Source organism: Chlorocebus sabaeus, chromosome 5 (assembly GCF_047675955.1).
Source record: "Chlorocebus sabaeus isolate Y175 chromosome 5, mChlSab1.0.hap1, whole genome shotgun sequence".
Classification (NCBI taxonomy): Eukaryota; Metazoa; Chordata; class Mammalia; order Primates; family Cercopithecidae; genus Chlorocebus; species Chlorocebus sabaeus.
The window spans coordinates 5,038,005-5,064,740 of record NC_132908.1 but is presented as its reverse complement, the minus strand read 5'-3'; the positions used below and the strand labels follow the sequence as shown (position 1 = coordinate 5,064,740).

The following is a 26,736-nucleotide window of genomic DNA, read 5'->3' as shown; positions in this document are numbered from 1 at the left end:
GAAATGTGGATAGTCTGAAATGAAATATGCTCAGCCTGGCATGGTGGCTTACACCTGTAGTGCCAGCTACTTGGGAGGCTAAAGCAGGAGGGTCCCCTTGAGCCCAGGAGCTTGAGACCGCATTGAACTATGACCATGCCACTGCACTCCAGCTTGGGCAACAGAGTGAGACCCTGTCTCTTAATAATAAAATAATAAAGGCCGGCGCCTGTAATCCCAGCACTTTGGGAGGCCAAGGCAGGTGGATCACGAGGTCAGGAGATCAAGACCATCCAGGCTAACACAGTGAAACCCCATCTCTACTAAAAATACAAAAAATTAGCCGGGGGTGGTAGCGGGCGCCTGTAGTCTCAGCTACTCGGGAGGCTGAGGCAGGAAAATGGCGTGAACCCGGGAGACGGAGCTTGCAGTGAGCCGAGATCACGCCACTGCCCTCCAGCCTGGGCGACAGAGCAAGACTCCATCCCAAAAATAAATAAATAAAATTAAAAATAAAATAATAAAATAATAGTGTTGTGAACGTAAACTACTCATCAATTTCAAAGACTTAGTATGAGAAAAATAAAAATAAATCATTTCTATATTAATTACACATGTAATTATAATATTTTAAATCTTGGGTCAAATAAACTAGATCGTTAAAATTAACTTCGCCCGCTTATTGCCGCTCTCTTGGATGTGGCCACTAGGAAATGTTGAAATGCACACATGGCTCTCCTTTGTAGCTCCAATTCTATTTCAGTTGCACGGTGCCCCTCTAAGGAAGTTTGCCTCAGCTCAAGGCAGATGTGCCCTCAAATGAGTTTGTTTCAAATTGATTTAAAACAAAGACTAGGTGTGGTGGCTCATGCCTGTAATCCCAGCACTTTGGGAGCCCGAGGAGGGTGGATCACTTGAGCCCACGAGTTCAAGACCAACCTGAGCAACATAGTGAGACCCTGTCTCTATAAAAAAATTTAAAAATTAGCCAACCATGGTGGCACATGCCTCTAGTCCCAGCTATTCAGGAGGCTAAGACAAGAGGATCTATTGAGCCCAAGAGGTCAAGGCTGCAGTGAGCTGTGATCAAACCACTGCACTCCAGCCTGGGCAAGAGAATGAGACCCTATTTCAAAAAACAAAGAAAGAAAAAAAATGTTTGTTTTTTGCTTTCAGAGCCTTTGGATTTCTGGGTTGAATTGCAATTGCTAGATCAAAGATGTAGCCTGTGGGTCTGGAGAATCAGGGCCAAGAAGGACAGGGCGGGCACCCCTCTCCCCAGCACCCCGCGGGCAGCAGGCTCTACGCCCAGGACTGCTCTAACCTCTGCTGCCTCGCGGTCATCCCCCTGCAGCCACCCTTCCCAGAGTCCTTTGCCCAGGCCACCCCAGGCTTTTTGGCAGCCCTGCCAGGCCACTTGTCTTCAGGTCTGCCAGGGGGAGGTGGGGAGGAGGTAGGAGGAGGGCGTGCAGAGGCGGCCTCGGCTGGGCCAGAGCTCAGGGTGCTGAGCGTGTGACCAGCTGTGAGCAGAGGCCAGCCATGGCCAGCCTGGGGCTGCTGCTCCTGCTCTTACTGACGGCACTGCCACCGCTGGGGTGCTACTCGCTGCCTGGGCTAGACACTGCCCAAAGTAAAGCCACCATTGCGGACCCGATCCTGTCTGCGCTGGAGAGAGCCACCATCTTCTTAGAACAGAGGCTGCCCGAAATCAACCTGGATGGCATGGTGGGGGTCCGGGTGCTGGAGGGTAAGTGAGCCCCAGTTCCCCTGGCTGGACACTGGGAAGCTAGCTCTCAGCTTTGTCCTCTGCCCTGCTCTGTACACCTGGGACCTGGCAGCCTCCTGGCCCCAGAATAGCCTGCCTCAGCTATAAGGAGAGAGGAGGCCAGGGGCTGGCTCTTCCTGGGGGCTGTGGCCCAGCTAAGTATTACCAATTTTCTAGAAGTAGGAAAGATTTAAAGGCAACATGGGAAGGGATTTGGGAATTATCTTTTTCTCAGAATGAAATGATCCATTTGACAGCCCCTCCTGACTCACCACGAACAAGGGGAGCAGGGAGAGTGCTCCGCGAACAGATATTTGTGGGAGGGCCCCTCCCCTTGAGGGAGGTGGCTGTGGACAAAACTCGGGACCCTCAAGATCCGGTTCCAACCCCGCTTCCTCCACTTCCAGCCAAAGTCTCCTGAAGGTTCTGCAAGAACAGTCAAGTGTTTGTTTAGCTTTGAGAGCTATAAGATCCCCAAGAAGGGGGCTGGAGACAGGCCAAGGCAAACACACACACACTCATCATGCACACTCACGCAAGCATGCATGCACGCACGCACACACACATCACACACACAAGCACGCATGCACATCACACACACACAAGCATGCATGCACGCACACAAACATACACATCACACACACAAGCACGCAGGCATAAGTGCACACACACAGGCACGCATGCACGCACACACACACAGGCACGCATGCACGCACACACACACAAGCATGCATGCACGCACACACGCACATCACACGCAAGCACGCATGCACACACGCACACGCACTTCACACACACAAGCACGCATGCACGCACACACACATGCACATCACATACACAAGCACGCATGCACACACACAAGCACGCATGCACGCACACACACGCACACCACACACACACAAGCACACATGCACGCACACACATGCACATCACACAAGCACACATCACACACATGCACACACACACACACGCACATCACACACAAGCACGCAGGTGGCTCCCACGGGGGTGGGTGCTTCCTGGGGCGCATGTGATAGCAAAAGCTGCAGCTCACTAAGTATCTGCGCAACGTGGGCACAACCCAGGTGCACTGCATGGAGTACTTCAATGCCCTCTCCCCGTCTTCCCCGAGCTTACACCCATTATTATTATCCTCTTTTACCAATGAAGGGAGGGGGTTCTCTTACTCGTGACTGGGTAGCATTCACTGGGAAAGTGGCCCCACCTAACAGCCTCAGACCAGGGTCTCCCCTCCTTGGCAGCCGCAGTGAGCCCGGTTTCTCCACCCACACCACATCACACATCCACTGCCCCTTCCCCTCGCAATAATCTTGCTCCATAAGAGATTCCCTAGGAATTCAGCGCTTAATACAACCACAACCGTGAACTGTGCCCAGAAGGGAGCAAAGGCAGTGCCAGCGCCTAGAACAGAACTTCAGAACTGGACTGCCCAGGTTCAAATCCTGGATCTCCCCCAGCTGGCTGCATGGCACTGAGTTACCTGCTCTCGTGGAGTTTTGGTTTCCTCATCCTTCAGCTGAGCTGGTGGATGAAAGTATCACACAATCATGCACATGTATCTCGTGAGATTGTGTGTCTATGTCATCTTCCCAGTGGGGCAGTACTTGTCAGCCATTACTGTTTCCATTTATCAAAGCGCTGAGCATCCTTGACTAGCAGCAACGGCTTCCTCATCTGTGTCTCTCTAAACAATGAGCTCCCAGTGGGCAGGGTCTATGTCCCATTGCAGTGGTCCCCAACCTTTTTGACACCAGGGACTGGTTTTGTGGAAGGCAATTTTTCCATGGACTGAGGTGGAGGGGAGGGTTTCAGGATGATTCATGTGCATTACATTTATTGTGTACTTTATTTTTTATTTAATATTATTATTTTGAGATGGAGTCTCGCTCTGTTGCCCAGGCTGTAGTGCAGTGGCACCACCTCGGCTCACTGCAACCTCCACGTCTGGGTTCAAGCGATTCTCCTGCCTCAGCCTCCCAAGTAGTTGGGACTACAGGCGCCCGCCACCGTGCCCGGCTAATTTTTGTATTTTTGGTAGAGATGAGGTTTTACCATGTTGGCCAGGCTGGTCTTGAACTCCTGGCCTCAAGTGATCCACCTGCCTCAGCCTCCCAAAGTGCTGGGATTACAGGCATGAGCCACCATGCCCGGCCCACTTTCTGTTTATTGTTATTACGTTATAATACATAATTATACAACTCACCATAATGTAGAATCAGTGGAAACCCTGAGACTGTTTTCCTGCAACTAGATAATCCCATCTGGGGGTGATGGGAGACAGTGACAGATCATCGGGCATTAGATCCTCATCATCTAATGTGTGCAACCTAGATCCCTCGTATGTGCAGTTTGCACAACAGGGTTCGCACTCCTGTGAGAATCTAATGCAGCCACTGATCTGACAGGAGGCAGAGTTCAGGCGGTAACGAGAGCGAATGATGGGGAGTCGCTGTCAATTACAGATGAAGCTTCGCTCACTCACCCACCACTCACCTCCTGCTGTGCGGCCCCGTTCCTAACAGGCCATAGACCAGTACTGAACTGGGGGTTCGGGACCCCTGTCCTGTTGGACTTTGTAGACCCGGTGCAATCACAGGAGGAGACACTCTGACACACGGGAGCCTCTGCCTGTTAGCACTCCCCAAGTCTGTACTTCTTCCCTGCGGGTTTGCCCACGGAGGGGGCTGAGCAGAGGGGGTGTGACAGAGCCGGTTGCCCTGGAGGACGTCCTCAGCATCCTTCTTAACCTAGCCCATCCTCCCTAACAAGGTTCCTACCTGATGGCAGCTGCCCTACTTCATCCCTTGCCCTCTCAGCCCTGTGTGGGTGCTCTCACTCGGATGCTCTCACTCATGTCTCCCCAGTTTCTGGCCATCTCTGGATCTTCACCATTCTCTCCCACCCCAACAAAGCTACTGCTAGCCCACAGGGTACCTCTGTGGGAAGCAGAAAAAGGCACTTCCTTCCTGAAGTCACTTGACAGCCATCTGCTGGGAAATTGTCTTACTATGTATACAAACCCATGATCCAAATGTGTGTTGCCCTTGTGCAGTGTACAACCTGCTCAACTGTACACAGTGGTTCCCTACCCTGCAACCTTTCTCTGGCCATCCAACAAGAAAGTGTCTGAGTCAAGAATTTGAGGATTTGAACCTCAAGTATCAAGGATTTGAACCCAGGTCTGCCTCCAGAAACCAAGCTCTCAGCCACCACCTTCTACCACTCTGACACCCATTCTCATTGCCCAGATCACCCCCACCCTGGCCTCATTTCCAGTCAGCTCAATAAATGGAGAAGCCAGAGAGGCTCCCAGGAAGCATTAGACTTTGGGGCAATTTTTTTTTTCCCTGTTCCAAGGCAAAAAAAAAAAAAAAAAAAAAGTCCGATTCCAAATAGTAGAGTGAATTAACTCTGATCCCTTCCAGAGCAGCTAAAAAGCGTCCAGGAGAAGTGGGCCCAGGAGCCCCTACTGCAGCCACTGAGCCTGCGTGTGGGGACGCTGAGGGAGAAGCTGGAGGCTGCCATCCAGAGATCCCTCCTCTACCTCAAGCTGAGTGACCCCAAGTACCTAAGAGGTGAGCACACGTGGGGTGTCCCATTCCCTCAGGAATAGTGCCTCTGGGGATATTGACTGAAATAACCCAGTGTGGGCTCTCCTGGGGCTAGGCTGGGCTGGGACAGTCTGTAACCAACTTCGACCTGTCTGCTGAACAAGCCACAGACAAGCCCTGCGGACGTGCGGTCATCCTTGACTTCAGACTCTGATGGGCTCTCCCACCCACACAGAGGGGTGCGGAGCAGGCAGGGTGTCCACTCTCACGAATTCAGTGCATGCGCAAGCTGGAGGTCCTTGTCCTGGACCAGAGCGGAGGGGCTGGGCTGTCCCAGAGGGGAGAGTGTCCAAAAGGCAATGCAACCCTTTGCACAGCGAACAGTAGTGTCCCGTATCACCAAATTATATTAATCCACTTCATTAAATGTCAGTAAAAATTCCTGAAGTTGTCCACACCCTATTTTTCAAAACGGTGGGGTTTATCTCTCTCATGCCTTATGACCACTGAGAGTCTCTCTTTCCTCACTAGCTCAGAGTGACCCTGCAAAAGGTCCCATCTAATAAGTCTGGCTGAGTTGTTCCTGGATGGCAAGGGTGGGGCACAAATAACCAGCCGGTCATGCTGCTCCGACCCTGTCTCCCCTGCTTCCCGCTCCCATCAGATGTGTGTGGGTCAGCGGAGAGGTAGTCAGGCCATGCTTCATGCTCACATGGCAGTCCAGCCGCAGTGACCATAGCCCAGGCCGACCTTTCCAGTGTTGAGGTCCCCACCCTCTCCCAGGCCTGGTCCCTAACACGGGCCGACCTTTCCAGTGTTGAGGGCCCCACCCTCTTCCAGGCCTGGTCCCTAACACTGTCCCCGCCTATGTCGTCTTAAAGATGCCTATGACTGGGCACCTGTTTAGTTAAGAGCTCCACTTTCTCACCAAACCAAAGGGGTCTATTAATATCACCTCCCCGCTAATCCCACCTCCCCACTTGTTGTTGTTGTTGTTTTGAGACAGAGTCTCACCCTGTTGCCCAGGCTGGAGTCAGTGGTGCAGTCTCGGCTCACTGCAACCACTGCCTCCTGGGTTCAAGTGATTCTCCTGCCTTAGCCTCTCAAGTAGCTGGGACTACAGGCACCCGCCACCACGCCCAGCTAATTCTTTTTCTTTTTTTTTTTTTTGAGATGGAGTCTTGGTCTGTTGCCCAGGCTGGAGTGCAGTGGTGCAATCTCGGCTCACTGCAAGCTCCGCCTCCCGGGTTCACACCATTCTCCTGCCTCAGCCTCCCGAGTAGCTCCTTCTCCAAGCCTCCAGGGCTGAAGCCAGGGGTTTGTGAAGACCCAGGTGCAGCTCCCCAAAAATTAGCCGGTGGCACCCACCACCACGCCTGGCTAATTTTTTATATTTTTAGTAGAGACGGGATTTCACTGTGTTAGCCAGGTTGGTCTTGAACTCCTAACCTCAAGTGATTTGCCCACCTCGGCCTCCCAAAGTGCTGGAATTATAGGTGTGAGCCCTATCGCAAAAAAAAAAAAAAAAAAAAAAAAAAAAAAAAAAAAAAAACATAGCTCACTGCATTCTCCAACTTCTAGACACAAGCAACCTTCCTGCCTCAGCTGGGACTACAGGTGCACACCACCACAACTGGCTACTTTTTTCATTTTTGTGGAGACCGAGTCTTGCTATGTTACCCAGGCAGGTCTTGAACTTTGGACCTCAGGCGATCTTCCTTCCTTAGCCTCCCCAAGTGCTGCAATGACAGGTGTGAGCCCCGCACCTGGGAAACGAACCCTTTTATTTATCTAGGCCTTTCATGGGATGCAGTGGGTTTAGTCAAATCCCGTCCAACAGTGTTCCTACTGATTAGGGGAAAAAATGGTTTTATAAGCGAAAGGAGCTTTCTTGAGTGTTTCAAACCCAATCTGGAGCCAGGAGACAGGGCTTAGAGTCCTGAGCAGCACCTGCCAGTGGGCAGAGCTGCCGGAGGGGGTGGGGACACCAGGGTGGCCCACTGCCCCTGGATCACCCCCACAGCCCGCCCCACCTATCTGTCCTCTCTGCCAGAGTTCCAGCTGACCCTCCAGCCCGGGTTTTGGAAGCTCCCACATGCCTGGATCCACACCAACGCCTCCTTGGTCTACCCCACGTTCGAGCCCCAGGACTCATTCTCAGAGGAGAGCAGCGACGCATGCCTGGTGCAGCTGCTGGGAACCGGGTGGGCCCTGCACTTGCCCTATTTGCTGGAAACCCAAACGCACTCGTTCTCAGCTGGCCCTGTCCCACTCCTTCTTCTCCAAGCCCCCAGGGCTGAAGCCAGGGGTTTGGGCAGACCCAGGTGCAGCTCCCCAAAGCTGCCGGGCTCTGCCCTCTCCCACTCTCGCAGGGTGCCCCTTGCTCCAGCCGCCCGCTGGCCTCCCATGCCACAGCGGGTCTTCCAGCAGCCACAGCTGAACACACCACCTCCAGGTCCCAGGACAAATTCCCAATTCCTCTCCACTTTTCCAAGTCCCCAGGCCCCTAGAGGCCTCTTTTCAGACTCTCCAACTGCTCCCTTCCACTTCAAAGACTTTGCTCCCCCACCCCACCCACCCCACCCCTTGGGCCTCAGGAAGTCTGCCCATCCCCCAGGGTTAGCGCCAGCATCCTACCTCCAAACCCCATCCTACCTCCAACCCCAGCACATAGCAGACCTCCCGTGAGAGGTCTTATAGCCACAGATGCAATTTGCATTTGTATTATGGGCCTGTCCCCATCCCCAGTGAGGATGCAGGTCCGGGAAGGCAGGACTGAGCCTAGTTGGGCTCCTCATTTTACCCTGGTACTTGGTGGGCTTGGAGCAAGACCCCAGGGCAGCCCTGGGCACAGGGGCCCATGGGCAGAGTGGGCAGCAGGTGCCCAGGCCGCATCCTCTCAGCATCCTTCAGAGCAGTGCTTGGGCCAGGACACAGCTGAGCTCACGGAGGGGTTGGGCCCCAGCCAAGAATCCCTGCTTTTTTAAAAAAATTGTATTTAATTTTTTTTTGAGACAGAGTCTCACTCTGTCATCCAGGCTGGAGTGCAGTGGTGTGTTCTTTCTCAGCTCACTGCAACCTCTGCCTCTCAGGTTCAAGCGATTCTCATGCCTCAGCCTCCTGAGTAGCTGGGATTACAGACGTACGCCACCACACCCGGCTAATTTTTGTAGTTGTACGTGTATTTTTTCTTTTCTTTTCATTTATTTATTTATTTTGAGATGGAGTCTCGCTCTGTCTCCTAGCCTGGAGTGCAGTGATGCAATCTCAGCTCACCGCAACCTCTGCCTCCCAGATTCAAGTGATTCTCAAGTGATTCTACCTCAGCCTCCCAAGTAGCTGGGATTACAGGTGTGTGTCACCATGTCCAGCTAATTTTTGTGTTTTTAGTAGACACAGGGGTTCACCATGTTGGCCAGGCTGGTCTCGAACTCCTGACCTCAGGTGACCTGCCTACCTCAGCCTCCCAAAGTGCTGGGATTACAGTTGTGAGCCGCCACGCCCGGCTGGTGCAGGAGGAATAAGCATGTTGGGCCCAGATTCCAAGTGGTCTGGATTCAAGGACCCACTGTTTAGGGCTGGAAAAGATGTGATTTGTCCCAGGGAGCAAGAGGAAGTTTCAGCCTTGGTGGCTTCCTCAACCCCGGGATAGCTCTAGCATCATCTTTCCTGTGCTAGGGCAGCCAGATTTAGCAAATCGAGATGCAGAACTGCTGTATTTTCTCTGGCAACCCCCACGCCCAGCTGGGTGTCTGGAATCTACTGGGAGTTCCAAGAACTACAACTGGGGGGCTGGATCGCAACCTGGGAAGACGCAGGGCGGGGTCAGTGCTCCATCCTTAACAGCTTGGAACCACTTCCCCCAGGACGGACAGCAGCGAGCCCTGCGGCCTCTCGGACCTCTGCAGGAGCCTCATGACCAAGCCTGGCTGCTCGGGCTACTGCCTGTCCCACCAAATGCTCTTCTTCCTCTGGGCCAGAATGGTGAGTACCCAGGGAGCCCCACCGTGCCAGCGGAAGGGGAAGGAAAAAGGAAAAGGGGCGGCCGGACGTGGTAGCTCATGCCTGTAATCCCAGCACTTTAGGAGGCCAAGGTGGGCGGATCACTTGAGGCCAGGAGTTCAAGACCAACTGGGCCAACATGGTGAAACCCCTTCTACATTAAAAATACAAAAATTAATTAGCTGGGCGTGGTGGTGCGCACCTGTAATCTCAGCTACAAGGGGAGGCTGAGGCAGGAGAATCGCTGGAACCCGGGAGGTGGAGGCTGCAGCGAGCGAGATCATGCCATTGCACTCCAGCCTGGGCGACGGAGTGAGACTGTCTCAAAAAAAAAAAAAAAAGAAAGAAAGAAAAGAAAAAGAAAAAGGAAAGAAATGAAAAGCGGCTTGTGGCAATGTAATTTTGTCTGCTACACACCAGGAAAATAAGCAGAGTTTTGGATTTGTACCTGGGACTTCAGGAGGGAGAAGTAGGGCTCCTACTATACTTCTGCTGTGTAACTGAGCCAGTTTGGGATCTGGCATTTGGGATTCTGTTGGGCCGGTGAAACAGATAGCTTTGCCTGCTGAACTGGACTGCAGGGCATCAGAAAAACACAATGAGAGAAAGAAAGAGAGACTAAAAGAGAATCATCAGAAAGAACTCTGTAAACAAAAACAAATGAATGAGGCTAGGCACCGTGGCTCACACCTGTAATCCCAGTACTTGGCGAGGCCGAGGTGGGCGGATCACTTGAGATCAGGAGTTAGAGACCAGCCTGACCAACAAGGTGAAATCCCGTCTCTACTAAAAATACAAAAATTAGTTGGGCGTGGTGGCGTGCACCTGTAATCCCAGCTACTCAGGAGGCTAAGGCAGGAGGATCGCTTGACCCAGGGAGGCAGAGGCTGTAGTGAGCTGAGATCATGCCACTACATTATTCTCATATATATGTACACACACACACACATATATATGCCACTACATATACATATGCCACTTTCTATATATACACATTAAAAATATAAAGAACTATTTATATAGTGGCACATATATATATAGTGGCACATATAGAAATATATATAGTGGCATATATATATGTGTGTGGCATATATATATAAATATATATGCCACTATATATTTCTTTTCTTTATATATATACCACCATATATATATACACACCACTATATATATATACACACACCACTATATATATACATATATATATGCCACTATATATTTTCTTTTTTTTTTTTTTTTTTTTTGAGACAGAGTCTCACTCTGTTGCCCAGGCTGGAGTACAGTGGTGTGATCTTGGCTCACTGCAACCTCTGCCTCCTGGATTTAAGCAATTATCTGCCTCAGCCTCCCGAGTAGCTGGGATTACAGGCACGTGCCACCATGCCCAGCTAATTTTTGTATTTTTAGTAGAGAAGGGATTTCACCATGTTGGCCAGGCTGGTCTTGAAATCCTGACCTCGTGATCCACCCGCCTCAGCCTCCCAACGTGCTGGGATTACAGGCATGAGCCACCGCGCCTGGCTATATAAATTTCTTCATACAGAAAAGTAGGGTTCATTATCTTTATTTTAAAAAAAAATGTGATTCAATGTCCAGAAATTCTTAGCTGAGGGGACACTCTGTTTTTTTTTTTTTTTTTCAACAGAATTTTAAAATGATTATTTCTCTGCAAGCTGTGACAGACCAATATTTTTATAAATACAATAAAAACCATATTACAAGGGAATGATTTTAATCATCAGATTCAACAGGTAGAAAGTCACTCTGAGTACTGCTGCAGAAGTGTCTAAAGTCTGCTGTGAACTCCTGTCCTTTTCTCCCAGTGTAGGGAGTGACCAGCCCGGTTCTCAGCCCACACTTTGAGTAGCACTGAAGCTGCCCGCGGTGTCAGGCTGGTTGTAGATTGCATTGCCTCCCCGCAATCAGTCATACAGCACCTCCTAGTGGCCCAGGCCTCACACTGGGCACTTCCCAGCTGTGTTATCCACACACATGAGAGCCCCTCTGGTGCAGTTTCTAGCGGCCTCACCCTTTCTCGATAAAAACTCTTGAGGCTCAGAAAGGTTACTTTAGCAAACCAAGATCACACAGCTCCTAAGCGGCAGAGCTGGATCTCGAACCCAGCTCTCTCTGATGAAGGAGCTCCAGCAGGCTGGGGGTGTGCATGGGGAAGAAATCCTGCAAAAAGGAGAAAAAGACCTGCCCTAAACACAGCCCCTTGCAAGACCGTCTCAGAACTGCAAGGCTTTCCCATAGCAGGGCATGTGTCTGTCATCTGGACCACTGATTCCTTTGTCTTTGGGTGTTTGTCTCCCCAGAGGGGATGCACACAGGGACCGTTCCAACAGAGCCAGGACTATATCAACCTCTTCTGCGCCAACATGATGGACTTGAACCGCAGAGCTGAGGCCATCGGATATGCCTACCCTACCCGGGACATCTTCATGGAAAACAGTATGGCCAGCATTCTGCCCCAGGGACAAAGGAGCAGGGTGTCCCCCCACCAACACAAACACATTCACACACACACACACACACACACACAGAGTTGCCAGATTAAGCAAGTAAAAATACAGAGTGCTCAGTTAAATTTGAACTTCAGATAAGCAATGAATCCGTTTTTAGTATAAGTTTATCCCAAATATTTCATGGGTTATACTTATACTCAAAAATTATATTCATTGTTTATCGAAAACCCAAATGTAACTGGGCATCCTGTATTTCACCTGCCACTGTGTGACAGCTTCCTGGCCCCAAAGGCTGCCCCAGTGACTAAGCTCTACACAGATGGACCAGGTGACTGGCAGATAGACCCGCAAAGTCATATGGATGAGTGAGACAGGGAGCGCTTGGGCAGCTTCTCGCTGGTTGGGGTGTCCAAACCCCTCCACTGACCCTGACTTTGGAGCAGCCCTGACCAAGGCCCTCAGTGGGAGGTGGGACACAAGCGTGGGAGCCCCTAGTTGCTCAGCCAAAGGCTCCAGCTGCCTCCTTCCAGTCGCTGCATTGAACGCCCACCTCCTAGTGTTGCCTAACCCAGGCAGATGGAGGCAGGTGGTACCGTGGCAGCCCTGGGGAGTGGGAGGAGGTGGGCCTGGGGGGCAGGCCTGCAGAGGGCCCCCATCTTTACTTCCAGTCATGTTCTGTGGAATGGGCGGCTTCTCCGACTTCTACAAGCTCCGGTGGCTGGAGGCCATTCTCACCTGGCAGAAACAGCGGGAAGGATGCTTCGGGGAGCCCGGTGAGCTGTGCTGCTGCCCTGGCTAAGAGCGGGGACAGTGGGGGGTGGGGGGTAGCGCTGGGTTTCTAGGCCAGGTGTGGAAACAATGCATTGGTGTTAAGGTTGGTGAGGGACAGACGTGTGCACACACACACAGACATGGGTGCACACAAGTAGAAACAGGCTCAGAGCTTTGGAAGCCAAAATGTGGCAACACAGGAGCCCGCCTTATTGGAAGGTGTTGGCCCCTGCAGCTGCATTAACAAGCCCATTTGTATTGTACTGTTTTTAGGCTGAAGATAAAGACAAACCCAAGACTGGGTGATTTATAAAGAAAAAGAGGTTTAACGGACTCACAGTTGCACATGGTTGGGGAGGCCTCACAATCATAGTGGAAAGCAAAAGGCACGTCTCACATAGCAGCAGACAAGAGAGAATGAGAAGCACGCACAAAGGGAAATCCCTTATAAAACCATCAGCTCTTGTGAGACTTATTCACCACCATGAGAACAGTATGGGGGAAACGGCTCCAGTGATTCAGTTACCTCCCACCAGGTCCCTCCCACAGCACCTGGGAATTATGGGAGCCACAATTCAAGATGAGATTTGGGTGGGGACACAGCCACACCACATCACCATTCATTCAGCAAGTATATATTGAGCACCTACTAATGTGCCAGACACCATCTAGGCTCTAGGAAAAACCAGAGCCCCGAGGAAAAGAAACATAAATCACCTCAACAAACCAAGAAGTGAAAGAATTGCACGTTCTGGTAAGAGCTATAAAGGAGACGACAGGGTGAGGAAGAAAACTCCAGGGAAGGCTCTCCAGGTGGGTGGTCAGGAACAACTACATGGGAGGAGGTGACAGAGCAGAGGGTGGAGACGCAGAGGACTCAGCCACTTCCTAGCCGGGTGACACTGGACAGCTGGTCCCTTTGGAATAAGCTGCTTCACCCCTCTGAGCCTCAATTTCCCTGCCTGTAAATAAATGAGCATAGTAATCCCGACCTTCCTGAGCTGCAAGGAGAGTCGCTGTGACACATTTGAAGCCGCATAGCCTGTGCCAGGCACAGGGCAGCTCCCAGGAAATGGTAGTATCCTCATTAGAAGCTCAGGATGCTCCAAGAAGCAAAAGCTTTTGAAATAAGATGGTGTGTTTTTAGAACAGAGTTTCTACAATGAAGATTCTTAGGCCCCCAGACCTATAGCTTCGGCAGGTTGAGGATGGGGCTATGGAACTTGCATTTTTGGCTTTACTATTATTCTCAATAGACACGTAATAATGTACATATTTATAGGGTACAGTGTGATATTTCCATGCATGTATACAATATGTAATGAGCAGATGTATCACCTCAAACATCTGTCATTGCTTTGTGTTGGGAACATTCCAAATTCGCTCTTCTAGCTATTTGAAAATACACAATAGGCTCATGCCTTATAATCCCAGCACTTTGGGAGGCCAAGGCAGGTGGATGGCTTGAGCTCAGGAATTAGAAACCAGCCTGGCCAACATGGCAAAACCCCATGTGTACTAAGAATATCAAAAAAATTAGCCGGGTGTGGTGGCGCACACCTATGTTCCTGGCTACTTGGGAGACTGAGGTGGGAGAATCACTTGAGCCCCAGGAGGTCGAGGGGTGCTGTGAGCCATGACTGCACCACTGCACTTCAGCCTGGGTGACACAGCGAGATACTGTCTTTAAAAAAAAAACAAACAAAAACAAAAAACCATGCCATAAATTGTTGTTATTTGCAATCACCCTATAGCGCTATGGAACGGTACCACTTATTCCTCCTCCTGGCCATACTAGTGCATCATCTAACCAACCTCTGGTTATCTCTTCTCCCCATCCCCCTCCCCACCTCTAGTAACCACTATTCAACACTTCCCTTCTTTTTTTTTTTAGAGATGGAGTCTCGCTCTGTCACCCAGGCTGGAGTGCAGTGGCGCTATCTAGGCTCACTGCAACCTCCACCTCCCAGGTTCAAGCCATTCTCCTGCCTCAGCCTCCCGAGTAGCTGGGATTATAGGCACATGGACTGCACCAGGCTAATTTTGTATTTTTAGTAGAGACAGGGTTTCTCCATGTTGGCCAGGCTGGTCAAGATCTCCTGACCTCAAGTGATCCACCTGCCTCAGCCTCCCAAAATGCTGGGATTATAGGTGCCCTGCCTCAACACTCCACTTCTATGAGATCAATTTTTGTAGCTTCCACATGTGAGGAAGGACATGCAACATTTCTCTTTCCATGCCTGGCTTATTTCAATTAAAATAATGTCCTCCACGTTCATCGATGTTGCTATGAATGAAATAATTTGGTTATTTTTATGGCTAAATAGATTTTCATTAGGTCTGTATACCACATTTTCTCTGTCCATTCATCTGCTGATAGACACTCAGGTTGCTGCATCTTGGCTACTGTGAATAGTGCTGCAATAAACACGGAGGTGCAGATGTCTCTTCAACATACCAATTTCCTTTCCTTTGGATAAATACCCAGTAGTGGTATTTATCCAAGTCCTAATTTTAGCTTTTTGAGAAATCTCCATACTGCTTTCCATTCCCATCAAGAGTGTGTAAGAGTTCTCCTTTCTCTACATCTTTGCCAGCATTTATTTGTTGTCTTTTTTTTTTTTTTTCTTTTTAGACACGGTCTCACTCTGTCACCCAGGCTGGAGTGCAGTGGTGCAATCTCGGCTCACTGCAACCTCTGCCTCCCAGGTTCAAGAGATTCTCCTGCCTCAGCCTCCTGAATAGCTGAGACTACAGTGGGAGACACCAACACCCGGCTAATTTTTGTATTTTTTGTAGAGACGGAGTTTCACCATGTTGCCCAGGCTGATCCCGAACTTCTGAGCTCAAAGTGATCCACCAGCCACGGCCTCCTAAAGTGCTGGGATTAGAGGCGTGAGGCACTGCACTTGGCCATTTTTTTGTCTTTTTGATAGTAGTCATTTTAACAGGTGTGAGATGCTATCTCATTGTGGTTTGATTTGCATTTCCCTGATGATTAGGGATGCTGAGCATTTTTCATAGACCTGTTGGCCATTTGCATGCCTTCTTTTGAGACGTCTATGCAGCTTATTTGCCTTTTTCTTTTCCTTTTTTTTTTTTTTTTTCCAGACAGTCTCGTTCTGTCACCCAGGATGGTGTGCAGTGGTACAATCTCGGCTCACTGCAACCTCCACCTCCCGGGTTCAAGTGCTTCTCCTGCCTCAGCCTCCTGAGTAGCTGGGATTACAGGCACCCACCACCACCATGCCCAGCTAATATTTGTATTTTCAGTAGAGACAGGGTTTCTCCATGTTGGCCAAGCTGGTCTTGAGCTCTTGGTCTCAAGTGATCTGCTCACCTCGACCCCCCAAAGTCCTGGGATTATAGGAGTGAGCCACTGCACCTGACCTTGTTTTGTTTACTATAGCCTTGAAGCATATTTTGAAGTCCAGTAATATGATTCCTCCAGCTTTGTTCTTTTTCCTTAGGATTGCTTTGGCTATTTGAGGTCTTTTGTGGCTCTATACAAATTTTAGGATTTTTTTTTTTTCTATTTCTGTGAAGAATGTCACTGGTATTTTGATTCAATCTGTAGATCACTTTGGTAGTATGCATATTTTCACAATATTAAGTCTTCCAATCCATAAACATGGGATGTCTTTTCATTTTTTGTGTGTTCTCTTTGATTTCTTTTATCAGTGTCTTTTACAGTTTTCCTTGTAGAGATCTTTCACCTCCTTGGTTAAATTTATTCCTGGGTATTTTGTTTTTAGCTCTTATAAATAGGATTACATTCTTGATTTCTTTCTCTGCTAGTTCATTGCAGGTGTATAGAAATGCTACTGATTTTTTGTATGATTGTTCTGTATTCTGCAACTTTGTTGAATTCATTGAATTCATTCAGTTCTAAGAGGTTTTTTGGTGGAGCTTTTAGGGTTTCCTGTCTATCAGATCATGTCATCTGCAAACAGGGATAATCTGACTTCCTTCTTTTTCATTTGGATGCCCTTTTTTGTTTCTCTTGCTTAATTGCTCCGGCTAGGATTTCTAGTACTATGTTGAATAAAAATGGTGAAAGTAGGCACTCTTGTGTTGTTCCACTTCTTAAAGGAAAAGCTTTCATCTTCCTCATTCAGTGTAATGTTGGCTGTGGGTTTGTCATACATGACCTTTATTATATTGAGGTACATTCCTTCTATACCTAACATATTGAGAGATTTATCATGAAGGGATGTTAAATTTCATCACATGCATTTTCCTGCATCTATTAAGATGATTATATGATTTTTGTTTTTCATTCTATTGCTGTAATGTGTCATATTTATTGATTTACATATGTTGAACAATCCTTGCATCCCTGCAATAAAGTCCCGTTGTTCATGATGAATGATTTGTTTTTTTAATGCAAAACATTCAATTACTTACTGGAAGTGGTCAAAGTAGGAAAGCCATGAATGATTTTTAGTGTATTGCTGGGTTTGGTTTGCTAGTATTTTGTTAAGGATTTTTGCATCTAGGTTCATCAGGGAAATTGGCCTATAGTTTTGTTGTTGTTGTTGTGTCCTTGCCTGGTTTTAGCATTGGGGTAATGCTGAACTTGTAAAATGAGTTTGGAAAAATTTTCTCCCCTTCAATTTTCTCGAAGAGACTAAAAAGAATTGGTATTTGTTCTTTAAGTATTTGGTAAAATTCATCAGTGAAACTGTCGGGTCCTGGGCTTTTTGTTTTGGGGAGACTTTTTATTACACATTCAATCTCATTACTCATAATTGGTCTGTTCAGGTTTTCTATTTCTTCTTGGTTCAATCTTGGTACGTTGTATGTGTCCAGGAATTTATCAGTTTCCACTAGGTTTTCTTTTGTTTGGAGACAGAGTCTCACTGTCTTGCCCACGCTGCAGTGCAGTGGCGCAATCTCAGCTCACTGCAACCTCCGCCTCCCAGGTTCAAGTGATTCTCCTGCCTCAGCCTCCCAAGTAGCTGGGATTACAGATGTCCACCACCACACCTGGCTAATTTTTGTATTTTTAGTAGAGACAGGGTTTCACCATATTGACCAGGCAGGTCTCGAACTCCTGACCTCAAGTGATATGTCCACCTCAGCCTCCCAAAGTGCTGGGATTACAAGCATGAGCCACCATGCCCAGCACACTCCACTAGGTTTTCTAATTTGTTGTTTATAATAGCCTCTAATGATCCTTTGTATTTCAGTGTTATCAGTTGTAATATTTCCTTTTCTTTCTGATTTTATTTACTTGAGTCTTTTTTTTTTCTTAGTCTAGTTAATAATTTATCTATTTGTTGATCTTTTTTAAAAACCAACTTTTTGTTTCATTGATCTTTTGTATTGTTTCTTTAGTCTCTTATTTATTTCTGCTCTGATCTTTACAGTTTATTTCCTTCTACTAGTTTGGGGCTTGATTTGGTCTTGATTTTCTAGTTCCTTGAGATGTATTGTTAGTTCGTTATTTGAAATATTTCTGCTTTTTTGATGTAGGCATTCATTGAAGTAAATTTCCCTCTTAATACTGCTTTTGCTATATATCCCATAGGTTTTGGCATATTATGTTTCTATTTTCACTTGTGTTAAGAAATTTTTAAATGTCCTTCTTAATTTCTTCATTTGTTCATTGGTCATTCAGGAACATGTTGTTTAATTTCCCTGTATTTGTACAATTTTGAAAGTTCCTCTTGTCACTGCTTTCTAGTTTTATTCCATTGTGGTCAGGAAGATACTTGCTATGATTCAAATTCTTTTAAATTTGCTGAGACTTGTTTTTTGGCCTAACATATGGTCTATTTTGGAGACTGTTCCATGTGCTGATGAGAATATATATTCTGCAGCAGTTAGATAAAATGTTCTCTAAATGTCTGTTAGATTCATTTGGTCTCAAGTGCAGTTTAAGTTCAGTGTTTTTTTTTGTTGAGTTTCTGTCTAGATGATCTGTCCAATGCTGACGGCAAGGTGTTGATGTCCTCGGCTATTATTGTAGTGGAGTCTATCTCTCCCTTTATACCTAATAACATTTGCTTTAGGGTTCTCCAGTGTTTAATACATATATTTTTAGAATTGTTATGTCCTCTTGCTAAATTAATTCTTTTAACATTATATAATGACCTTCTTTGTCTCTTTTTACAGTTTTTGACTTAAAGTCTGTTTTATCTAAGTATAACTACTCCTTCTCCCTTCTGGTTTCCATTTATGTGGAAGATCTTTTCTCACCCTTTCACTTTCATTCCATATGTGTCTTTGCCAGTGAAGTGAGTTTCTTGTAGGCAGCATATAGTTGGATCATGTTTTTTTCATTTATTCGGCCAGTCTATATATCTTTTAAGTGGGGGGTTGAATCAATTTGCATTCAAGGTTATTATTGGCTTGTGAGGAATTACTCCTATCATTTCATTAATTGTTTCCTGGTTATCTTCTATATCCTTTGATTTTTTTCTTCCTTTCTTACTGTTATCACTGCTACTTGGTGCTTTTCTCTAGTGATAGTTTTGCTTCTTTTCTCTTTCTCCTTTCTGTTTCTCCTCTACCAGTAACTTTTATACCTTTTCATGTTTTTATGATAGTGATTATTGTCTTTTTCTTTTCAGATGTAGGATTCCCTTGAGCACTTCTTTTAAGGCCAGTCTCTTGGTGATGAATTCCCTCAGTTTTTGCTTGTCTTGGAGGGATTTACTTTTTTAACAAGCACCTCCAGTGGTTCCGATGGTGGGTGTTTGGGGAAACATAGTTTGGGAAACCATCAGTAGATGACAAGTTTAGGCCATGCAAAAGGATCTGCAGACAGGTGCAGATAGAAACTTCTGGAATAGCCTCAAGTTTCAAGAGAAGACCTAATTTCCTTGAAATGTTATTGGGGCAGGAGGTTTAGTGAGTAACATTTAAAAATTCACCTTAAGACCAGTTGCAGTGGCTCACACATATAATCCAGTACTTTGGGAGGCCAAGGCTGGAGGCTCACTTGAACCCAGGAGTTCAAGGCCAGCCTGGGCAACATAGAGAGATCCCATCTCTACCAAAACAAAAAAAATTTTTTAATAGCTGGACATGGTAGTTCATGCCTGTAGTCCCAGCTACTTGGTAGGCTGAGGCAGGAAGGATTGTGTGAGCTTAGGAGTTTGAGGCTGCGGTGAGCTATGACTGTGCCACTGCACCCAGCCTGGCCAATAGAATGAGACCCTGTCTCTAAAATAAAAGAAGTAAAAAGAACTAAAAACATAAAAAATAAAATCTCTCTTGAGAAGTTCAATTTTTGCTCTTCTCCCAGATGCTGAAGATGAAGAATTATCTAAAGCTATCCAATATCAACAGCATTTTTTGAGGAGAGTGAAGAGGCGAGAAAAACAATTTTCAGGTAATGAAAATACCCAAGGGAGTTTCTTGACATGAAACTGAGATATCCTAGCAAAACAGAAGCCTGCGTTTATTCTCTGCTATGGAAGAAAAGCACTTGGCATCACCAAAGGGGCACTAATCAGAGGCCCTTCATGTTTGGGAGGTGGAAGGGAGGCTGGGGGTCACTGATGGTCTCCTCTTAGAAAGTGGGGAGACAGGCCAAGTGCAGTGGCTCACACCTGTAATCTCAGCACTGTGGGAGGCCAAGGCGGGTGGATCACCTGAGGTCAGAAGTTCAACACCAGCCGGGCCAACATGGTGAAATCCCATCTCTACCAAAAATGCAAAAATTAGCCAGGCGTGGTGGCGCATGCCTGTAGTCCCAGCTACTTGGGAGGCTGAGACAGGAGAATCGCTTGAACCCAAGAGACGGAGGTTGCAGTGAGCTGAGATTGTGCCACTGCACTCCAGCCTGGGTGATAGAGTGAGACTCTGTCTCAAAAATAATAATAAAATAAAATAAAGTAAAACTTAAATAACTGCGGGCAAAAGCAGGAAGGGATATGGAATAACCACCTCACAGAGTAGATGTCCAACATACGTGGGTATATGATTCCAGTAACTAAACGTCTCTCCATCAACCCCACTGTGGCCTCATCATCCGCCTACAGGTGGACAGGACAGAGGAGTGAAAGCAGAAATCCAGTAAGTCAGTTTCGCAGCTGCCACCAAAGCTCAGGCAGAAGGGAGAAAAGTTCCCAGGAGACTTCCAGAGGCCTCTACCCTAGCTAGGCCTTCCTGACACAGAGGGGCTAGGGCTGCCTATGGCTGGGGTGGTAGGAGCCTGCTGTATACTACCTGGTCAACTGCCTGTTCCCAGAGTCGGACAGCCCAACACGAGAACTGTCCTAGGGACTGGAGCGGAAGACGCAGAAATTCCAGAGCCCAAGGCCCTCCCTGAGGCACCTCCAAGTTGACCAGCAGCCTAGAAAACTGCCCGGCAGGGGTGTGCTCATTCTTGCACTTATGACACAAGCCCACGGAGCAGGAGGCAGCTGGTGTAGAGACTAGGAGCACAGAGTTTGAGGTCAGGTTGTGTGGGTTCGAGTCCCGCTTCTGCCTCTTACTTGCTGTGAAAGTCACACAACCTCTCTGAGCCTCATTTTCCTCATCTGTAAAATGGGCACCAAACTGTTGGGGGCTAATGACTGATCATCGTGCAAAGCCCTCCCCATTGTATGAGGCATACAGTAGGCCACCAAGAGGCATGAACTGCCAGGGTTAATCATTCAGCACCTTGAAATCTGCATTCTCCCTCCCTTCAAGGGACCTGGCTGGGGTCCCCTCCCCTTCCCAAAGTTTCTGGGTAGAGAAGAAAGAATTCCTGGCTCCCTCCCACAAGCGGATAGATTGTGAGACTAGAGGCGTGCAGCCCACTTTGAGCTCAAAGAACTAACTACATCTAAGGGTTATTATCTCAGGCAAGTGCGCAGGCCTGAGACTCTGACTCCATGAACCATGAGGTCACATGGGACCAGGCAGACCAGAGGCAACTAAGAGGAAGGCAGCTGGGGTCAGAAAATGAGCTGTGGAGTCACCAGGGCCGGGGGCTCAGCTTGGCTACCCGAGCCTCAGTTTCCCCATCTCAGAAGGTCTTACACAGGACCTGGGACAGGATTGTGGTGCATGTGGTTTATTGAGGTAGGTCAGTCAGGGAAGCAGGCTAAGCCAGGCAGGAGCTGGACAGGATGCGGTCTCAGGTCAGATCCCCACTCAGGGATGGGAGGGGAATGCCTTGGAGCATAAATTGCACCACAGAGTCATCCCCCTGGGACAAGGTGGCCAGGCTTTTGTATCCCTGTATTGGTAAGTTATTTGGGAGGGACATACCTCCCAGAGAAGGGCACCCGGCCCAGCAAAAGGGGCCTAAGGGAACACTGAAGCATCCACTCAATGTCTTGCAAGTTGCCTGAAACGGTATCTGCAAAACTCTTTTTTTTTTTTTTTTTTTTTTTGAGACAGAGTCTTGCTCTGTTGCCCAGGCTGGAGTGCAGTGCCACGATCTTGGCTCACTGCAACCTCTGCCTCCTGGGTTCAAGTCATTCTCTTGCCTCATTCTCCGAAGTAGCTGAGACTATAGGTGCCTGCCACCATACCTGGCTAATTTTTGTATTTTTTTATTAGAGACAGGGTTTCATCATGTTGCTCATGCTGGTCTCGAACTCCTGATCTCAAGTGATCCGCCCACCTCAGGCTCCCAAAGTCCAGGATTACAGGCGTGAGCCACCGCGCCTGGCTGAAACGCACTTTCGATGGGACTGTGTTGATTAAAGGGCCAACGTTCTTACCACCCAGCACTCACAGGGGCTCTCTTCCCGCAGATGGCTGCTCCTCCCACAACACAGCCACAGCGGTGGCAGCCCTTGGTGGCTTCCTATACATCCTGGCAGAATACCCCCCAGCAAACAGAGAGCCACACCCATCCACACCGCCGCCACCAAGCAGCCGCTGAGACGGATGTTTCCAGGCCTGCTGCCTGGAAGAGGAACAGACCCCTTCAGTCCTCCTCCCTTAGATCCTGGAGGGCACGGCTCACATCCTGGGAAGCAGGCATCTGGAAGCAAAGCCACTCTGACGCCCCATCTTGGAAGCCCTGAGTACGCAGGACCAGGGTAGGTGGGGGCCGGGAGGGACTCAGGTGTGAATGGATGAATAAAGTTTGACTGCAACTGACCAAGGGTTGAGTCTTGTTTCTCAGCCTTGAGGACAACCTTGGACAACCTCTTGTTCTGTTTCAACTTTCCAGTCCCACTCAACACAAATTTTTTTTTTTTCTTTCTTTCTTTTTTTTGTTTTTAATTAATAGACGAGGTCTTGCTCTGTCACCCAGGCTCACTGCAGCCTTGAACTCCTGGGCTCAAGCCATCTTCCCATCTCACCTCCTGAGTAGCTGGGACAACAGATGTGTGCCACCATGCCAAGCTAATTTTTAAATTTTTTGTAGAGATGGGGTCTCACTATATGGACCTGGCTGGTCTCGAACTCCCGGCCTCAAGCGATCCTCTTGCCTTGTCCTCCCAAAGTGCTGGGATATCAGGCATGAGCCACTGCACCCAGCCACAAATTCTAAAAAGACCCATGAACTGGTATTTTAAAGGCTATTTGTTCAGGTATCAAATATGGTATCTTTCCTAGTGGGAGAAGGAAGGGCCTTGGAAAAGAATAGTTCAGGTCATGAGCCAGAACTCAAGAGATGACCAGGAAAGGCAGCACATACTCACTTTTACATCCTGAGCACAAAACTCTGCCATATCATTACACTGCCTCACGTGGCCATCATGTCATTTCACAAAACACAGTATAGCGTAGCGGTTGATGGGGGGGTTCTGTGGCCAGGGTGCCTGAATTCAAGTCCCAGCTGTGTGTGTCCTTGAGCAAAGTCACCAACTTCTCTGGGACTCAGTTTTCTCATCAGTAAAACTGGGATAATAATAACCCCCACCTTGGCGGGTCACAGTGGCTCACCCCTATAATCCCAGCACTTTGGGAGGCTGAGGTGGGAGGATCACTTGGATCCAGAAGCTCAAGACCAGCCTGGGCAACATAACGAGACACCTCCCCACAAACCCCCACCGGGTGCAACAGTGAACATCTGTAGTCCCAGCTACTCGGGAGGCTGAGGAGGGAGGATCACTTGAGCCCAGGAGTTCAAGGCTGCAGTGAGCTATGATTGCGCCACTGCACTCCAGCCTGGGCGACAGAGTGGGAGTCAAAAAAAACAAACAAACAAAACCCAGCCCCTACCTCAATGTTACCTCCACTGCTGTGAGTATTGTGTTTGCAGAATACTGCGAACAGTGCTCAGAACATACTAAGTGCCAGGTAAACATTACCTGCTGCCTCAAGTGATGATGTCACATTAACTGGGGGCTCCTCCGGAAGCTGCCAGAAGAGGCCGCTGCCTTGTCATCGGTTCCCTCATCCCCAGCTTACAGCTCTTCCCTCGAGCTCTGACTCAGTGTGACTATATCTGAACGTGTTCCCTGGAGCTCCAACACTAATTTAGCAAGAAAACCTTCTGGAACGTTATTACGGGTTCTGGGGCTGTCTGTGGTGCTGATGGCACAGCCTGCATGCCTTAGACTCTGGGGTAGAAAAACCAGCTGAAAACCCGGTCCTGGGGCTGCAAACCTCTTTACATGCATTGTCCTGCTTTACCTAAAAGGTGGAAAATCGCCACAAATCATCCTCATGTGGCAACTGAATCATATGTGAGCATCTGAATCAAAATATCCCTGGCTGCTTCTGTGCCCAGCTGAGCAGCCCAGGTGGTAGTGGGGGGCATGGTTCCTCTCGATCTTTCCTTTAGGAGATAGGCTCCCTTGACCTGATCCTCTGCTGCGGTCCTCTGAATGCCTTCCCATGATCACTCGTAAGTTGTCAGGCCTCAAGGAACATCCCTGGATTCTGCTGACAAGTTTGACTTGCTTTCTGGAGGTTGCTGTTTTCTTGGGGGAACCAATGACCAGAATGTCATATCCACCTGGCACTCCGTGAGCTTTAAGGATTTCTTTCACATTGTCTTACAAACAAAAGTTTTCCGAAACAGGCACACAACCGTGAGAGAAGTCGGCTGCACGTAAACAAATCGGGGGAATTATGCTCCGCCTCTGTGCTTCCTGAATTGGGGATGGAGTCCTCACGGGGGCCTGACACTGGTTCCTTTCAGAAGGCTTCAGTTACCAAACCAGGGAGAGGGAGAAATGACTGTAGTGGAAAGCGGAGCGTTATCAGTCACTTTCAAGGAAAGGGAATCCTTGGCTCACGCCTACAATCCCGGCACTCCTGAACTGTGAAACCATAAATTTCTGTGGTTTAAGCCTCCCAGTCGATGGTACCTCGCTACAGCAGCCCCAGAAATGAATGCAGCACCTGCCTCAAGGAGCCGTTTCCAGTCTCAGCAACGAGGTCCCTGCAGCCCAGCCACACCCGTGGGGAAGCAGATGACCTGTCCTGATGACCCGGTCACAGCCTGGTCCTCTATTTAAAGGACTGATGTGAAACCAAAAATTAAAAAGAACTTTCTCAAGGCGGGCGGATCACTTGAGGCCAGGAGTTTAAGACCAGCCTGGCTAACATGGTGAAACCCCATTTCTACTGAAAATATAAAAATTAGCCAGGCGTGGTGGCTTTTGTCTGTAATCCCAGCTATTCGGGAGACTAAGGCAGGAGAATAGATTGCACCTTGGAGACAGAGATTGCAGTGAGCCAAGATCACGCCACTGCACTCCAGCCTGGGTGACAGAGCAAGACTCCATCTCAAAAAAACAAAAACAAATAAACAAAAAAAAGACTTTCTCAGGAGCAAGCCACAGCCAAACTGTAGTCCAAAAGCTCCCAGGAATGTATCCACTCAACAGATACACCCAGCCCACACGGAGCTCACGTCCCTTGCAAGGCTTTCCTGTCATTCCAAATACTTTTCCCCTGACATCCACGTAACTCACACTCCACCTTGCCCCAGTCTCTGCTCAAATGCCCTCTCATATGACCGGGCACGGTGGCTCACACCTGGAATCCCAGTATTTTGGGAGACCAAGGTGGGTGGATTGCTTGAGCTCAGGATTTGGAGACCAGCCTGGGCAACATGACAAAATTCCATCTCCACAAAAAATCACAAAAATCAGCTGGGCATGGTGACCTGTGCCTGTGGTCCCAGCTACTTGGGAGGCTGAGGCAGGAGGATCACTTGAGTCTTGGGAGGCTGAGGCTGCAGCGAGCTATGATCACGTCATTGCATCCCAGCCCGGCTGACAGTGCGAGAACTTGACTCAAAAGAAAAAAGAGGGAACCCTCCAAAGGGCTTGAAACAAAACTCGAGGTCAAGACAAGGAGCACCCCACAAATGAGAGTCACTAGTTCTCCTCGTTGGAGCAGAAGAGCTCCTGACAGCCTCCTGTTGAAGTAGCAAAGAGCGCGGAAAAACCAGTCACAGGCACATTGTTTGGAGTGGGCGGGAGGAAGACAGGGAGAGGAGGAGGCTTGGGACTTGAAGTGAAATGAGAGAGGGATGGACAAGCAGGTCCCCCAGCACAAACCCCACCTCAGGGCTTCATCAAGGCCTTCTTTCCTTGCCCTCCAAATACACAGCCCGAGAGAGAGGCCCTCATGGGTGGGCGCACCCAGCCCACGGTGGCTCTATGTGCCTCTGCCACAATCCTTGGTCAATCCTTGCATTCCTTACGGCTCCCGGCTCAAGGTATACAATCCCACTGTAAACAAATAATTCCCTTAAAGTTCCTCCTTTTTTTTTTTTTTTTTTTTTTTTTTTTTTTTGAGACAGGGTCTCACTCTGTCACCCAGACTGGAGTGCAGTAGCATGATCTCAGATCACTACAACCTCCACTTCCTGGGTCCAAGCGGTTCTCCTGCATCAGCCTCCTGAGTAGCTGGGATTACAGGCACAGGCCACCACACCCAACTAATCTTTGTATTTTTAGTAGAGACGGGGTTTCCCCATGTTAGCCAGGCTGGTCTCGAACTCCTGACCTCAGGTGATCCGCCCACCTTGGTCTCCCAAATTGCTGAGTCAGCAAATAGGCATGAGCCAGCATGCCTGGCCCCTCTTTTTTTTTTTTTTTTTTTTTAAGATGGGGGTCATGCTGTGTTACCCAGGCTGACCTGGAACTCCTAGGCTCAAGGAATCCTCCTGCCTCTGCTTACAGCCTGCCTCTGATTACAGCCGTGAGCCACATGCCTGGTTGAGAGTGTTTCCTCTTAAGACGTAAATACACACAGGAAAAGGAATGAGTTAAGACTTTCTCCGTCATGTCACTTTAGTGCGAAGCAGTTGTGA

General features: G+C 48.5%; 1 protein-coding gene across 1 annotated transcript; it reads left to right on the top strand.

Annotated features, from left to right (window-relative positions):
• Positions 1–1,399: 1,399 nt before the first annotated feature.
• C5H16orf89 (chromosome 5 C16orf89 homolog) lies at positions 1,400–23,719 on the top strand. The gene is made up of 8 exons (XM_007984785.3): positions 1,400–1,726; positions 5,191–5,340; positions 7,370–7,520; positions 9,183–9,300; positions 11,637–11,772; positions 12,455–12,559; positions 19,813–19,899; positions 22,262–23,719. The coding sequence occupies exons 1-8, from the start codon at positions 1,519–1,521 to the stop codon at positions 22,390–22,392; spliced, it is 1,086 nt and encodes a 361-aa protein (XP_007982976.3). The 5' UTR covers positions 1,400–1,518; the 3' UTR covers positions 22,393–23,719.
• Positions 23,720–26,736: the final 3,017 nt, after the last annotated feature.